At 35.2% G+C, this 16,808-nt stretch overlaps 1 protein-coding gene across 10 annotated transcripts in view; it reads right to left on the bottom strand.

Annotated features, from left to right (window-relative positions):
- EPB41L2 (erythrocyte membrane protein band 4.1 like 2) overlaps window positions 1-16,808 on the bottom strand; it is a 124,687-nt gene that overhangs the window by 42,197 nt on the left and 65,682 nt on the right. For all 10 annotated transcript variants that reach the window (XM_067293724.1, XM_067293732.1, XM_067293733.1 and 7 more), the window contains 2 exons: window positions 8,031-8,135; window positions 1,713-1,755 (listed from right to left, as the gene is read on the bottom strand). In XM_067293724.1, coding sequence (XP_067149825.1) covers window positions 1,713-1,755; window positions 8,031-8,135 — 148 coding nt within the window. The remainder of the gene's footprint in view (window positions 1-1,712; window positions 1,756-8,030; window positions 8,136-16,808) is intronic.

The raw sequence follows: 16,808 nt of genomic DNA, 5'->3' as shown, positions 1-16,808 counted from the left end.
AGGCTACATAACATGCAAGTCACTAGAGATGACAATGATAGAAAAGAATCAACGACCTCAATCTTTTGACAAATATTAAAACCGAAAGTGTCTTTAGCCTGTATGCTTTGACAACTAATAGGTGTTTACTGAAGAACTGACATTTATGCTGAAGGAGAAATTACAATGCCTGTAACTTTATTAAAAAAATTTTTTATTAAAAGAATTTATTTTTATTTAAAATTTATTTTTATTAAAAGAATTTTTATTTTATTAGAAGAATTTTATTTTCTATTACAATAATATTAAAAGAATTTAAAAAGAATATTTCATTAAAAGAATTTTTTAATTGTTTATTAAAAGTTTATTAAAGGAATAGTTACAGTTGGTTTCTACTTGGATAAATATATTACTACCTTCAGCATTTTAATACGACTAGTTTGCTTGTACAACAGCATGTTAGATCAAAAAACCCAAACAAACAAAACCCCCCAAAGTCCAGTCCCCAGTGAAGCTACAGTAACTTACATTTCTTTACTGAAAATATAAATCAAACCTTCCTCAAAATAATAAGGGGGTTTATCAGTTTGGAAAGGTCTAAAGAAACAGAATCAACACCACCACCATTTTTTGAAAAATGCAGGTGTTAACCATTATAAAGAATCCTTCTGTTCTCAGTTACAGATGCTCCCGCTGGGTCATATGTCCAAAGGAAGTTCAAAGTCCGTTTCTTAAGTAACTTGCTTTTTTTGTGTGTGTGTGTGTGTGTGTGTGTGTGTGTGTGTGTGTGTGTTGGAAGTGCAGATACACAGATCTTATCATCATCATCATCATCATCATCTCTTCATAAATTTTGCATTCTCTCCCCACTTAGATTTCCTGTTAGGTACTAACAAAAGGATGTTTTCATCGAAAGGAAAAAAAAGGGGGGGGGAGGGGACTGGCCACAACCAAGTAAAGCAATGAGAAGAATTTTAGTAAGGGCCGTCCAGTGGTACTTAGTGCCTACCTTGAGACTGTTAAACCCAGGTATTTCCTAGGTTTATTTTCCATTCACTCCCCTGTCTACTACAAAAGCTATCTGGCTAGTGAAGTACTTGACAGTTTTATTTAAACAGAGTGAAAACAAATTACTCATTGTATATTGAGCATGGGAAGGAAGAAGAGCTCTCTTGCACAGATTTAGTCTGCAAAGAGTTGTGGGGAGCAGTCTGAGGTTCCAAGATCATGCTCTGTGACTTTGTAGAAATGATGGACACAAAAAAGCCAACGGTGAACCGATTAGATTTGAAAAATATACATTTTCTGTAAGACAGATTCTCTTTTTATAGCTTCATATTATTCTGGTGAGTCTTTTGAGGACCACAATCATCTTTGCAAGACGATGTTCTCCATTTCATAATGCTAATATCAAGACAAAAGTTGACAAACATCTGCTGTTTCAGGAAGCAAAAAGATCAACTGATTAATTGCATACAATACAGGAAGATTTTGGAGGCAGCAGCCAGTATACTGATTAACTTCTGTAGCACAATTCTGAGTGATTATTTCTCTCCTTCTTAGAACAGAACGCAAAGTTTCTATTACTGTGCAAGGCCAAGCATGTTGCCAGATATGAGATCTTTTAATGGTGTAAGTATACAAATTAGTCATCATCCAGGCTACTAACTTTAGGAAAAAATATTTCTGTGCAAAAATAAAGGAACATAACATCTGAATACAGAAGTACTTACTTCGAATTTGTCTCTTAATTTCCTTTGAAGGATCGAGCCAGTTCTGGGGGGAAAAAAAAAAATTAAATCATTTCAGACTGAAGATAGTGATGTAACTGCTTACATCTCAGTTAAAGCTTGTATTGTTCCAACATCTGTCCTACTTTAAAACAGTCCACAGAATCCTAAAATTAAACATATGATTTGCTAGTAGGTCTGCCTCTATGCGCACATAACTGAAACTATGCAATAGTTCATGGTCTTCTTATTACCTTAGACTATGCTCTGTAATATTGAAAACTGGATAGTCTTCCAGTGAATGTCTCCCAGCAAATTACATTTGACAAATGCCATTTTCTCATGGGCTCCTTTTATTGACACAAGTAGCCATTTCCAGAAATAGCTATCTAATCTCTGAAGTTACTGAAGATGAGATTTCTCTTGATATCCAGAAATGTATTTCTCCCCTCATTTGTATGTACATTTTAGCTCTGATAGCACTCAAAGGGGCTTAGAAAAAACTAAACAAACTTCAAGTTGTTTTTTTTTCTGACCTCCTGCAAGCAAAGTTCTCTCTGAACAAGTATGATGTCAACATTGATACACAGGTAACTCAAGTCTAGATGCTCAGCTCTACTTAAGGGAATGCAAATCAAATTGTCTTTTTTTCATATTTGTTGTTCGTTAACACCAAAAATATTTTGCTATAACTGGTACAACATATTAAGTAGCTCATAGCATTTCAGTTAAAGAACCTTTTTTTTTGTGACTGATCATCTGAAAATATAATTTTGGGAAATGAGATTGAGAAATCAGTAAGGTATATTCATCAGTAATTCAAGCAGACTTGTTTACTTTTACCTATAGATGTTATTAAAGAGACTGGGTAAAAGACTAGAAACATAGGCATTTCAACTGCAGTTACTGAGAATTTATGCAGTTTTATACATTTATTTCCAATAGCCAGGCACACATACACAAACATACACATGGAAGGCACACATGTAGTAAGCCCTGCTTACAAACTGTATTTCAAGAATAGAGATGCACAAAGTAGGGAAGAACTAGCAAGTAACTTCTACATGTGCATTTCCACAATGCACTGCACATATTAGCAGCTTTAAAGCCAGAGGGGACCTCAGTGCCAGAACAAATGTTGCCAAATGGGAACCTCCTAACAATACATTTCCTGCTGAACAATAGTCAGTTCCTTTACACAGGGACTCACTTTTCACTCCGTGGTGCCAAACACTAGACTTTAACAACTGTTCTCCAATACAGTATCCTTAAGAGTCTTTTCCACCCAAGGTTAAATTAATTTCGAGGAGAAAAAATACGCTAGGCTGCAGTTTTATGGGCCCGTATGGATTAGGAGAACATGTAACTATTTGATAGTTTTGCCCCAGTGCAAATCCTTAACATAGATCATCTCTGCTGGTAAAGGATGGGGCTTTATCAATATGACTCCACAAACTAAGTTCCCTGTTGTAAATGACTTTGATCCAAGCTAGTTTTGTCACTAATGCAGCACATCTACATTAGACAAATACTATTTACAAATTAAATTAAAAATATTTATACATGTAAGTAAAAATACAAGAATAATTCCACATTTCTTGCTTTAAAAAGCCTGCAGCGTCTACATTTCATAGCTATTATAATTCTTCCAGAGCTACACAGCCATAACATCATTACATAAGAGGAGATACAAAACACTTCTCAGAAAAAACTGGGTATCATTTAAGTCTACTTAAAACAGGAGAACTATCTGTTGGAAGAGCCTTGACATGGAAAGGCCTTGGAAGTCAACAGAAGTCCTCAAATAATTTTAGCTGAGACCCATTTCAACTACAGTATCATCCTAGATTTTCAGTTAGAAAGCCGTAGTTAGAAAGTTCTTTAAATTACCAAGATAACTCAAAATACCTTAAATTTTTGCATTTTAGATAATTAAAATGAGTATAAAATACAGTATGGCAAAACTATAGCCAAAACCTAGGATGCATAAGTGTATATATGTGACTTTCAGCACTTTATCTTTTATCATTATCAAGTAGGACAAAAGAATATACAATGCAGAACATGCTGCAAAATGAAAAGAATAATCCTTTCTTTATAGAAGTTATATAGTTGATTTTCTGTGTTTCTGAACCTGGAATTAGCTTATTGGAAGCAGACTTTGTCACCAACCTTCATTACTGCTCTGTCAAATAAAATCAGATACTTATATTCCATTTACATGCATAATTACAGGGTTTTTTTTTGTATCTGTGCCCTTTGTTATGATTAAACTAAACACTATTGAAAGAATCTACGCTGAAATAGACCTCTTAACTGCGGGATAGACAGGTCTGTCTTTCAGCCCAGAACACAAAGTGTATGCACACAATTTTGCTCCAATAGGGAAAAATCTGTTAAATTTGTAAATGGTAAGGTTAAAGATGAGACAAAGTAATGAATTCTCAGAGAACAACAAAATGTCTTCTACCAGGACAAAAGTATTTTGTACAAATCCAGAGAAGCAGCATTTCCAGCGGGTGCCCAGAACATTAGAGCACAAGCCTTCCAATGCTTCTGCAGACCAAGTACAGCGTGAATGAAACATTTATGAACTTTAGCAATTTCTCCTCTCCTCCCCCCGTCAGTTTTACAAATGCTAAAATTATTTGTTTAAAGCTTAGATAGTGATTTCATTGCACTGCACTTGCAAATGAGTAATTTCACTTAAATAGCTTTAAAATGTGTATTAAAGCTAATGAAATCAGTCTGGTTTGATGAGACAAAATGTCTCTCCCAGCTGCACAGAACACCAATATGGAAAAGTTAATAGGATTCCTCCCTCCATGGTACCCCGCTGGTGTATTAGAGAGCAGCTCTAATTCAAAAGTGTGCCTGGCATTCAATTTTCACACCCCACAGCTGCACTCTAGTACAACAGCTGGCTCATAAACAGCTGGCTGTAATGAGTGCACAAGAAGGAGGAAAAAACCCGATATCATTCATCAGCATTCAGTACTGACTGGGCTGGAGGTCAGAGATTTGTGGCATTTTAATCTGAGAAGGCAACACCACAGCACAAAAAAAAAAAAGCATCAGAAAACCTGGTGCTGAGATGAAAAACAATTCAAATAATCTTAATACTACCAGCAAGATCAATTCCTTCTAATTTACTTTTTTTCTACTTTTTTGTCACTTTGTGATCTTTAGAATTCTTTTAATGCTGTAAGACGATAAAGTTTTAAGCACTTACAAGCAGAACAAAACCATCTTTCACAAACAGCTTTAGCAAAACCATCTGGAATATTATTTGAAAACTTTTTAATTTGGTATTTTGTTTGCCAAAACAATTTTACTTACATTCTATCTATTACTGTAATCATCACAGTAGGAAAACAGAAAATTCGTTGCAGCTGGTCCATGCATGCACCAAGAATAAGTAAAAGCAAATGACAATTGATCAGTGTCTCAAAGAACGTGTCAAGTTCTGAGAAGTCTCTAAGAATTGCTTATCTATTAAAAAGTTCCAGAAAACTCCAAAACTCTTTTTTTTTCATTTTTGACTTCAAGTCATACTACAACCTTGAGTCTTCCTTAGCCTTTTTGCACCTGACCTGCAATTACCCATCTCTGTCTTTTTTTTTTCTTCCCCTCATCTCTCATCAGTTTATCAACACAGTCAATGCGTTGCACAGTAGGTTAGATACAGAAAACAGTCTTAGAGCTTTACTAAAACTCTCATGAGTTGATGCTGCTTATGGGTAGCGATCATAGTATGCTAGTTACTGAGGAAAGGGCAAAATCAGACAATTGGTCCTTACAAAAGGATGAATAAAAACAAAAGACTAATAAAAATACAATTGTCATTATCTTTTACATATATCTAAATTTATAAAATACAAGTCAATTGCACGAGACAAGTGCTGTCCTAATAGCTTTGGAAATCAAATTAAAACAAAAAGCTCATTAAACATCAGCAATCATCTGGCAAACAGACAATCCCTGCTTAACAAGCACCAACCATTGCAGATTCAGAAAACAAATTTACCCGAATTCCCCAATTTAAATGTGAAGTATCTCCTTTTTCCAATCCACAACTGACCTTTCTTTCCTTTTCCTTCTCAGACTTTGAAAGAAATCTGAGTGAATGTTCCAAGGAACATAATAGTTTAACCTTGATAATCCATCTCTATTTCCAACTTAAGTGCCCAAAGTAGACCTAGAGTTTTTTTCCGGTCAATTAAAGATGTTTCTAAGAAATCCACTGGTTGATCTGAGCTTCTTAGGAAGCCTGAATGGGAAAAGATATTTCAGTAACTGTCCTTACCAAACCACAAGTGCCTCACAGGAGCTTCACTGATTTGGACACATAACTTTACATCATTCTCAGTGTGCCATATAACATCTGAATTCCACTGCATGTGGTAAGTATGATACAGGCAGATATCAATGGTAACTACATATATACACATACACACACGTTTATACTTATATAAAAATACCCAGACAGGCACTTTGTAGGGCATGGTACTGGGTTGTCCCATTCCTCTGACTGAGGAATACCAGGAAATCTTTAGCCCAACTAGAAGTGCTTTAGAAAATAAAAAAATTGACATAATTTATACCAATCCAGACTTTCCTGATCTACTTTTAAAAGTTGAAGACCCCTGACTGCATCTATTCCATCTCCTAGGATGTACTGAAATGGGCTGCCTCCTGATAGAGTACAAGGATCCCAGGGCTGCTATTAGACCTTTTCTCTCTTGTCTGTGGTCAGATTGCTTCTTCACATTGTGTTACTGTGTGCAAACACCTTTAGACTTCCAAGAATACTGATTTGTACCACAAATAAAGGGACTATAAGTGATCACAACAGAGAGTAAGATTATGTTGTTACTCAGAACAGAGAGTAAGATTATGGTGTTACTCAGAGGGTCAACTGGGATGCTCTTCCTTGCTACACTGAACGTGGTCTTATTTCCATAAGTGGTTTACAATAACGAACAAAAATAAAATATGCAAGTAAAAATACATCATCTCCATTTTATATATCGAGATCTTTAACATAGAGGAATTAAGTATTTTGCTCAATGCTTCACAGCAAATTTGCAGCAAAGCAAATAAATCGGTCTGGGAAACAATTCTATTTGAATAGAAGCTGTCAAAAGTTCAGATTTATTCAAATCACTAAATTAGACTTCACACACAAAAGTGGCATGAGAAAAAAAACAGTAAAAAAGCAAAGTCTCCTATACCAAGTACAGTACTCATGCAATGATGTTTCCTTCCACAACAACAGAGATTTTAAAATTAAAATATTAGGTTTTTTCCACTTCAGCTTGCAATTGTTAGTCTGTTTTTTCTATGACGGAAAAAAGATGACAGCAGGTGTATCTTTAGTTTGCGGGGAGAGTGACAGCTGGTCCATAACTAACCATAGACACTGGGAAAAGTTAAATTGGCTCTAGTAATTAGGGGAATGAATGCTATCAACTGACTTCAGGATTTTTCTCATCTCAGCAATCTAGGTGTGCTTGACAATCCACTCTGTAAGCAAGTGCAAAACAAGGCCAAAATATACAAAGGTACTTAAAAAATCCTACTTGAATGTAGTCATATCAAAATACCTCTTCTAAAGCAAGTTTTTCTAAAAACAAGCCTCCAATAGTGGTGATGAGCTAGCTCCTGTTTCATCTTTACAAGATGCCACTGTTTTCTTTAAGCCTAAAATTAATGGGAAAAGGAACTATAAGGCTTAATAGCTGCAGAGTAACTCTGCACATTTCCTGAACATTTCTTTTTCAGAGCATTATTAAACATACATGAGAAAAGGTAGGAAAACTATGGGAAAGTCAGGTAGAAGATCAAAATATTTTTTGTATCTTTAAAAACCCAAAGTTTTTTTTGTTTGTTTTTAAAGCACAGGGTAAAAGGAAACACTTCAGAATTTTGGGGACTTGCCAGACTATTAAGGCAAAGATGTTAGTTAAAATTTATTATTTCACCAGCATGGATGCATACTATTTTATCATTCCTAAATAAAACCTAGCAAATACTCAGTTTTCTCAAAACTGCACATACTTTAAAATATTCCCCTGCTCTAAAGCAAAAAATGGGCACTGTTAGATATCTTTTCATATGTCAGTATCTCACACATGTTGCAAGCTTACAGCAGACTAGCACTGACATTTTGTGACTATTTACTCAAACATTTTTAACAGTATACATTTACTGCAGCCTCCCTAACTAAACTATTTGAGTCACTAACAACACATAAAAATTCCAAAAACAAAAAACCCAACAAACCAAACAAAAAACCCAAGAACAACTCCACAGGCTTACCTTCTGATCTGAATTCTCATAAAACAACAGACCAAAATAGTCTTTTTCCAGTAAATTGAGATGTTCACATACTCTGTCAAACAGCATCTGGCCTTTTGCTCTTTTCTGAAAAATGAGAAGTATTGTTAGTAAACGCTTAATTTTATGAACACATTCAGTTGACAAAACAGACTGCGTAACAAAGAGTGCTGTAATTAGAGAGTATCAGGAAAATTTTAAATAGCAATAAGACAGATTATAAAGCTTTCTTATGATACACTATTTATAATATTTTGAGTACTATATATATATATCACTGACAATAATTTTTTGGGGTGAAAATTTATCAAAAACTGACTTGAATGCATAGGTAGAACTCCATACCATTTTTATACAACTCAAGTGGCAAGAAAGTCACTAAATCACATGTGCAGAACTAGAAATGTGCTTTAAAACTACTTTATAAAACATCATAGCTGTAAAAAGTTGTATCCCTTTTATCTCAAAGGGGATAGCATCCTATTCATGTATAAACATTTACAGAGAAAAGATTATTTCCTGCCTTTCAGAAGAACTGCTAAAAGGATCCTGAAAGGAAGGGAAAATGATCATCACGATTTAAGTTGGTGTCAATTCTTACACTGAGACTGCTCTATTGTAGCAGGGGAAAACTACATTATAATGGGTCCTCTTTATCCATTATCTATTTTCTCTTCTTTAGAGAAAGCATAAGGATTTTAAGGGAAAAACTACTTCAGCATTTCACAACGTTATATGTTGCTAAATAGTTCTTAGTTTAGTTTTTCTGCACCTTTATTCTTAAATTAGCTGAAGACTTCTTCATGCTGAGCCAACTTTTTCTACATTAATACATTCTAGAAATTAATATGTTTCCTATAGTATTAACTCCCGCAAACTGCTGCATTTTGGCATACCTTCAACTGCTTTTACAAATCATGTGATATAAAGTCTCAAGAAAGCCAAAGCACCACTACATTATCTTTGAGAAACCGAAAGAGTAAGTACACCACCAAAAGCTAGGAGGTGATCAGAGCCTGGAAATGAACTGCCCTATCTAAAACGCCACACAACTGAGAACTGTCATGGTGAACATTGCTTCCCATTGCTTATTTTTGAGTCAAAACAGAAAACAAAACAAATCACATCAAACCCAGAAAATTATAACCTCTCTCTCACATTTCTCAGGCAGAACATGAATAACTTATGTCTAACAGTCAATACTGAAGAGATTTTGAGGGGTAGAAAAAATAAAGCGGGGCCTGCCTTCTATCTACAGATGCGTGATCTCTCACAGTAACTGAAACACTCATCACATACTCCAAAATAAAAATAAGCCTTACAGAAGTTTAGTGTGCCTAAAAATAATTTCTGTGGTAGTCATTAATAAAAAAAAAAGAAAAAAAAAAAGATCACGTGCTTATTTGATGTTAGTTTCAATAGTGCAGTCAGCTACTTTATAACAGTAATGAAAGGCAGACCATCCTTTTAACAGACACTCCTCAACAGGCTGCTTTCTGTAGCTCAGAAGTATTAGAGTCTAAGCAAATTGCAATTAACCCTGAAGTTTTATCTGTCTTTCCTGTACCACTAACTGGTAATGTAAACAAGGTTATCCCATCGCTTCCTATTGCTGGTAATTAAAAGCAGGCCTATGTGCTATTTCTGGGTGCCAGATTTTGGGGAAAGGATTTGTTGTACTGGAGATGGCAGCTGGCAAGAGACAAAACGACATTTTTGACCGGACAGCTTACAATATATAATCAGGGGTGGGGAAGCCTGGAATCTCTCTCCGAAGTTAAAACACAGTCTGTTGCTGGAACATGAATGGCATGCGGTCTCACATTTTGAACAGAGTCCTACATGATGGTGCTGCTATTTGTGGCATTTATCAATGAGGCGACACCACGGCATTTCTGGAAGCCTGGCCGTTCAAAAGAATTTTTGTATTTGCTTACCCTACAGATTTCAGGAGATGCCACGCGCTGCTGCGATTCCACAGAGCCGCCATCAGCGGCCTGTGTGTAGGCCCTGGCCACACTGGAGTTATTGTGCCCGCGGACGGGGACAGAGCACTCACAATGCGCCTCAGCCGGGTGTTTCACTAGCGCTCAGGGCTACACTGTGCGCAGTATTAAGGCTGGCAGGGCAGGGAGGGAAGGGGAGAGAAGGGAAGGTATGTGCAGAGCAAATAGCGAAGGCATTGTTTTTTTTCTTCCCTAAGAATCCAAAGCTGTATTTATTCAAGGTTGCGTTGTTCAGCAGACATCACAGTTCTGAAGAACAGAATAAAATTTTCAGAAGACACATTTATAAAATGAGTATGTTGCAGAAGACATGTTTATAGAACAAAGATGTTAGCAGCTTAAGCATCACAGAAAGTTACTGGAACTTAGAAGTCCAAGTCACTTTACAAAAAGGGAGTTGGGCATCTTAAGTCTGTTTGGCGCTTGCAAAAATTTTACTCTGCAGAAAGACAGACGACCATTTCCCGACCGGTTTAAGTAACCACGCAGTTTCTTGCCAGCCTCAACTTCAGTTGAAGAAAAATCAGCTATATAGAGAAGAGCTAAGCTGAAATTGGAAATAAGCATAAGCAAGAGAAGTTTTCAAGAATCTTAGCCTGCTTGATTGCATGTAATACGTACCATTTTCCTCCCTAAATCACTGTGTATGTCAGCGACCATGACTATCAAAAGCATGTTCCAGATAAACATATTTCAATGAAGGTAATCTACAAATTACTGCAGAAATAGCATATGTCATCATTAAATCCATCTCTGGAGTCACTTGCTAATTATGGAGCTTTTCTTATTGGGGTAAAAAAAGTTATCCACAGAACACATAATATATGTACTTAAACCTAAAAAAAAATACAGATAATATCAAAGTCTGACACATGCAAACCTAAAGCAGCCAGATTTAAATTAAAAACATTTTGAGTATAACAGCACAATAATGCACATTTTTTTCTAATATTAGGCAGTCACTGAGCCAACACAGAGATTGGATAAACTGGCAACATCCAACTGCATTGTTAAAGTTTTTTTTTTTTGTAAGTTTATAGCTCTTGCAAATAAATAAAAAAAAATCCAGAATATTGGACAAATATGCCATGAAGGAGAAGTTATGTCAGTCCAAAATCTAGACAACAGCATAAAGAAGCTTACAGCATCAGAAACAGAGATTTAAAAACAGAACATTTTTGTTGCAGATTCAAAAGCATAAGCATCTCACTATCAACTGTTCTCATAATAAATATCCTACTTGTAAAATTGGAAGACTTAGTTCTTTAAAAGGGTATGTTTTATATTGTGATACATTTAAAAAAAAGTCTATAGAAATATTTAATTTGCAAAAATAAACGTTTCAAATGCAATTTCTTTGTAATCCCTTTGGGGACAGGCATTACTATACAGTTTTAATTATATGATCCGAAAATTTTTCCGCAAGATCCCATGCGTAGAGGAGAGTGTCTCTAAATAAAACTGAAGTTGCATAGAAAAGAAGATTGCTGTGATCCAGAAGTTTCAGAAGTTAAAAAGTATTTATTAAAAAAGCAGGGAACCACAAGAATGCAACATCATGGTTAGCACAGTTCGATATTACTCTCAAACTGGATTTTACTTCTTTTTTTTACCAGTTGGTTGAGGTATCAAGTGATAGCTACAACCACGGTGTCAAGTGATCCTCACCAACTGTGTGTGTGCAGGTACACAAATAAATATATGTATAATGTATAATATATGTATATATACATATATTTATACACACACATATATATGTAGCCCAACCTGTTCACTTCTGGGACCAGAATTCAAGAAGTAACATATAAAACGATCATGTATGAAAAGGTAACATAAGATTACTTTAATTTAGTTTTTATTTGAATCTCCAAAACTTTAGTTACAGCCTGCCTATTCTCACTAGAATATCCATATACTCATTACTATAAATAAATTTGACAGTATGGAGATTATACAATAGAAATAAAAAGAAAAAACTATTTCATTACTACAAGGTTTGTGTGGTGTCCAAGTTACATAGAATGAGGCAGATGCTCACTGTAGCCTAATTAAAATAGCTATTTTAGAATTTGCTTTCAAAAATAAATGAAAAAGCTTTGATTTCATTTGATAGAAGATACGTTGATTCCTAACTATGTTCATCAGCAGATCTAACATGAACAGCCCAGCCATAAACCACTTGCACCGAGTAATCTTAACAGCAATAGGTTAAATAAGCAAACCGGGTACATATGGGTTTTCACAACTGCTCAATGGCAACACCAAAACAGCAGCAGTTAGGACCAACTTCTTTAGAATTTCTCTACAGAAGTCAAAAATTCAGTCCAGTTTTACTTCCATCTCTCCCTGCTTTCTCTCAATTTCAAGTCTGTGTTTAGACTAACAGATGCCCCCCTTGTAATACAACCCCTTCAAAACAGGCATACCCAGGTTTCCATCCTCACCTCCTTCTCAGGAGAAGGGCTAACCAACTGCAGCAGGCACACAGAATGGAAGATTTCCATCCAACTGGGAATTAAAATAGGATATTGTTGACCCCCTTTGCTATAAAAGGGTTGCCATCTACAAATAAACTGTTAAGGACTGCAAACAAGCAGACCAGTCCTGAAAGGTTGCACTCATGTCTGGTCTCAACATAAGCCAGCATCTCTCTTGGCTTTGAGTTGACTACACACAAACGTTACTTTTAGTGGTGTCTGTTGAATCCGGAACAATGCTTAAAATGTGCCAGATTTAATGCCCTCCTGCTCTCCCCCCAAAAGCCATACCACTTAGTTTCATTCCAACACTAGTCTACACATTTGAGAAGTCAGAAAATTAAGATTTGCAAATAAAAATTCAACTACAATGATTTAAACATTTGTTTCTTAGCAAGTTCTGGCAGACTTTTTTTTAATTCAGGGTTTTTCAAAAAATTGACCTTAACTGTGTATTAAGCAAAAGCGTATTTTTACTTCAGATTAGCACACTAAGTAGCCATAAAACACTGATGTCAACTTCAATATGTTTCAGTTCATACATGCATAAAATACAGTCATGCAGGCATCCTTTAAATGCCTTTTGTTATAAATATTTAATTACATTATTGGCTGAGTGTAGTAAAACAAATCCAATAGGATTTTCATTTGCTTCTAACCAGTAGCCCTCCAGTTAACACTTATTTTATTGAACCTGTGTTACCTTCTACTAAAACGCAGATTATATTTAAAGCAGAAAATTGGAAAAACCTCTATTATAAATCCCAAATTTAATCAAGAAATTTCCTTTCAACTACTCAAGAAATGACAGAACAAGAAAAGCAAGGTTTTTTTTTTTCTTTCTGCTGAAAGCAAGAGCAATATGCAGATCACCCTAGAAGAATGAGAACTTACATCTCCTCTCACAGATAATTACTAGAAAGAGAGCTGGTTGAAATTATGTAATATTTGCTGTGCATTAAAAAAAAAGTTCCTAGAAATTAATCGCAAGCATTGCAACACTCTGCTTACTCAAATTACTAGAACGCCACTGCTATTACATCTCACAAATACCACAATATTGGATCATGAAACTAAGGTGTCTTTTATTCTTTACTGTGTTTTCTGTGTTTCCACTAGACATCTTTCATCCTCTCATACTTTGACAAGTCTCTCTGATATGCTTACATGTTATCCCTATAAATGAACTTAACTCACTTTCAATTACCTTATATTACTTTCTTTAAAGTTACTAAAGGAGTTCCAGCCTGTGAAAGTTGTCATGCTCCTCCAAAAGATGAACAATTGAAACAATAGTTTCTTCCTCTTTCCTCATCTCCAGTCATTCACACATACACATTACAATGAAGAGTTTAAGGATACATGGATGTTATCATTACTAAGAGTTACAACAGTTTTACAGTTAAAATAAATTAAGTGAATTAATTGCTAATGTTCTCTACATATGCATATATTGTGTACACTTAACTCATCTCTTTTAGTATAATGCTTCCAAACTCCAGCATATTCTTTGGAAGTTTCTTAGAGCTGAGCAGCTTTGGAAATTTTTATTTTTAAATTATAGGATGCAGAAAATGAGCTTATTTTGTTAACATGAAACCTTATGGAGCTAATAATTATTCTCCGGGCTTAAGCAACTTTTTGCATTTTAGACTAAAAGTTAAAAGCCTTAAAAACAACCTTTTAATGAAGGTTATTTTGATTCCTTATGAAACTTTCCTAGTTCCCAAAAACCAAAATAAAACAAGTTTGAAGAGCATCTGGTATCAAAGCTTGTAATGGTAGAACACTACTCCCACAAAGTTTTAAATTTCTCAGAGCAAGTTGCTAAGATGCAGACCGACCATTAACAAGACCAGAAAAACATATTTTACCAATTATCCAGGATACCAATGTGTACAGAGATGCTGGTGTTAGAAATGACTACACTTCATTTTTTGCAAAATCAAAGACCACAAATGAGGAAAACAAAACTCCTAGAAGAAAACTGATAACAAAAAAAGTCTGCAAGATAAAATATCACTAACAATTTAAAATTGTAATGAACCGAGGAACAGATTTTGCTTCCCACAAGGCTTAGCTTCATTACATTGACAGGTCATGGACCTTTCTGGATGACAGCAGAATACCTTAGATGTTGTATCTACACTGGTGTTCAGACAAGCAAGTCAGGAGAAATTAAGAAACGTAAGTCCTTCAAATTTGCCTCTATTTAAAAAAAAGTAATAAAAGTAGACAAGAATAAGCAGATGGAAAGCATCACTAAAAAAGCTGAAATATCTGTTTAAACGGTACTGTAGAAAAGGAATTATTGATTCAACATGCACAGTTCCAGCTGGCAAGTTGACACCAGTCAGAAAGACCTATTAAGGCAAAACAAAGAGTCCCAAGGGCAAAAGTACAAACAGATTCTTTTCTGATGTGATAAATTAATTTACAAAGTAACTTTCAAAAACAGAAATATCTGAGATGTGCTTTATGTAAGAAGTCAAACATCTACCATGACAGGTATGCCCTGAGCAACTGGAAAGGCATGCAGAAGCAAGCAAAAAAGTAATTTCTTTGTTAAATAACACTAGGCAACTACAAAGAAGAACTTACAGCAATTATCAATACACAAAACAAAGTGGCAAAGAAACAAAGACAGTACAAATGCACTCCAACACCAACATTTGATGACAAATTCTGAACTATGAAATAACAGCATCAAATTATACAGTCATTTACTATGATCTAGAGAAATCTCTGCAAAAGCATGCTGATTTGCCCTAAGAGTGAAATGTTTGACATTTTTCATACACAATCTCAGATATAAGCCTACTTTCTCAAAAGGTTAAAGTTATCTTTTTCTAACCAAGCAACTTCTCTCAGTTTCTTCTCCATGGCACACATCAACAGATAACATGTTAGAGACAAGGCACACATAGGAACTAGCTTTCAGAAACATTAATATTTTAATATGGGTGCAGAGACCAAAATTATTAGGATTTCATTTACTCTGAAATATCTCTCGATACATTCTGCATGTCACATATAAATACACCTACGCCAAAAGAAAGTGCTTTAACTCCATTCAGATGCTGAGAGAGAAATATCTTATTATACAGAAGCTGTGCCAAATTAATTTTAATTAGACTTTAAATTATAATATATTCTCATTTTATTTATTTAATAAAGGCTTAGTTTGCATATGTAATCCATTCAAAATAAACTAAAATAATCCCAAAACAAAATGCACATCCATGCAAATTTTGTATTGATTTAACTAAGTTTATAATTGCATTTGAATTAGTGCTACTTAATCTTTGTCTAGACTGTACATAGATTCATGAGATTTCTTTCCCAATACTTGCTCCCAAGATTCAATTCCAGTATAAAGGTACCAGGAAGGTGTAGAAATGACATGGAAGAAGATACGATTCCCAAATGCAAAATCGACTAAGTTTCCCTTTTCCCTTGACAATAAAGCAACATTAACACTTGCATACAGGGGTTAGGGAGCCGTAGAGCACCCCTATTCTCCCTATGGAAATAGTAGTGTATTACATTAATTAGTGTTTTGCAATGCACTTATGGAACTCCAGAATAAAACAAAATCCTAGAACTTGACAAATTGTTGCTTAGCTGCAAAGCCAAAGAATAGAAGAGCTGGCAAGACAGCACAATCTAGTAACTGTCACTGAATACTGGTTACAGGTACAGACATATTGGATATTCACTTCAGCAAATTATATGCCTTTTATTCTAGCCCTTGAAAAATCAACCTCAATTGCTGACCAACTGTGCTGGTGGGGACATGCTGGGGGGGGGGGAGGAGGGGGTGACTGCAAACAAAGAAGTATTGCAAACAAAGCAATATTTTCCCCCAAGATCTAACACTAGTGTGTCTTAAAAGATTTTTTTCTCCTTTACTATTAAAGTGCAGAAGTCATGCCCCTAAAGCAGCTAAGTCAGGCCGTTCAAAAAACATTTACACTCAACTTTGTCAGTTTGGATAGTCTAGCAGCCAGCTTTTTCTTTTTTCAAAGCTAAGAAGCTTTGTCAGCTTCTCAGGAAGGATTACTTACGATGCCATCTGCAAGCAGCGGCAACCACATATTTAGTCAGATAGAAATAGCATTTCTATTGCATATAAATCAACCTTCCAAGCATAAAACAATGAGAAGCATTTGAAGAAAATAAGTTACAGATGCATATCAGTCTTACCCACTCAGAATGTTAAGTACTTCAGCACTGAATCATCATCTTTGAAGGAAAAGCTTTGCAATTCACCGTTA

This window comes from Apteryx mantelli, chromosome 3, assembly GCF_036417845.1.
Source record: "Apteryx mantelli isolate bAptMan1 chromosome 3, bAptMan1.hap1, whole genome shotgun sequence".
Classification (NCBI taxonomy): Eukaryota; Metazoa; Chordata; class Aves; order Apterygiformes; family Apterygidae; genus Apteryx; species Apteryx mantelli.
This window is presented reverse-complemented; position numbering and strand designations above follow the sequence as displayed.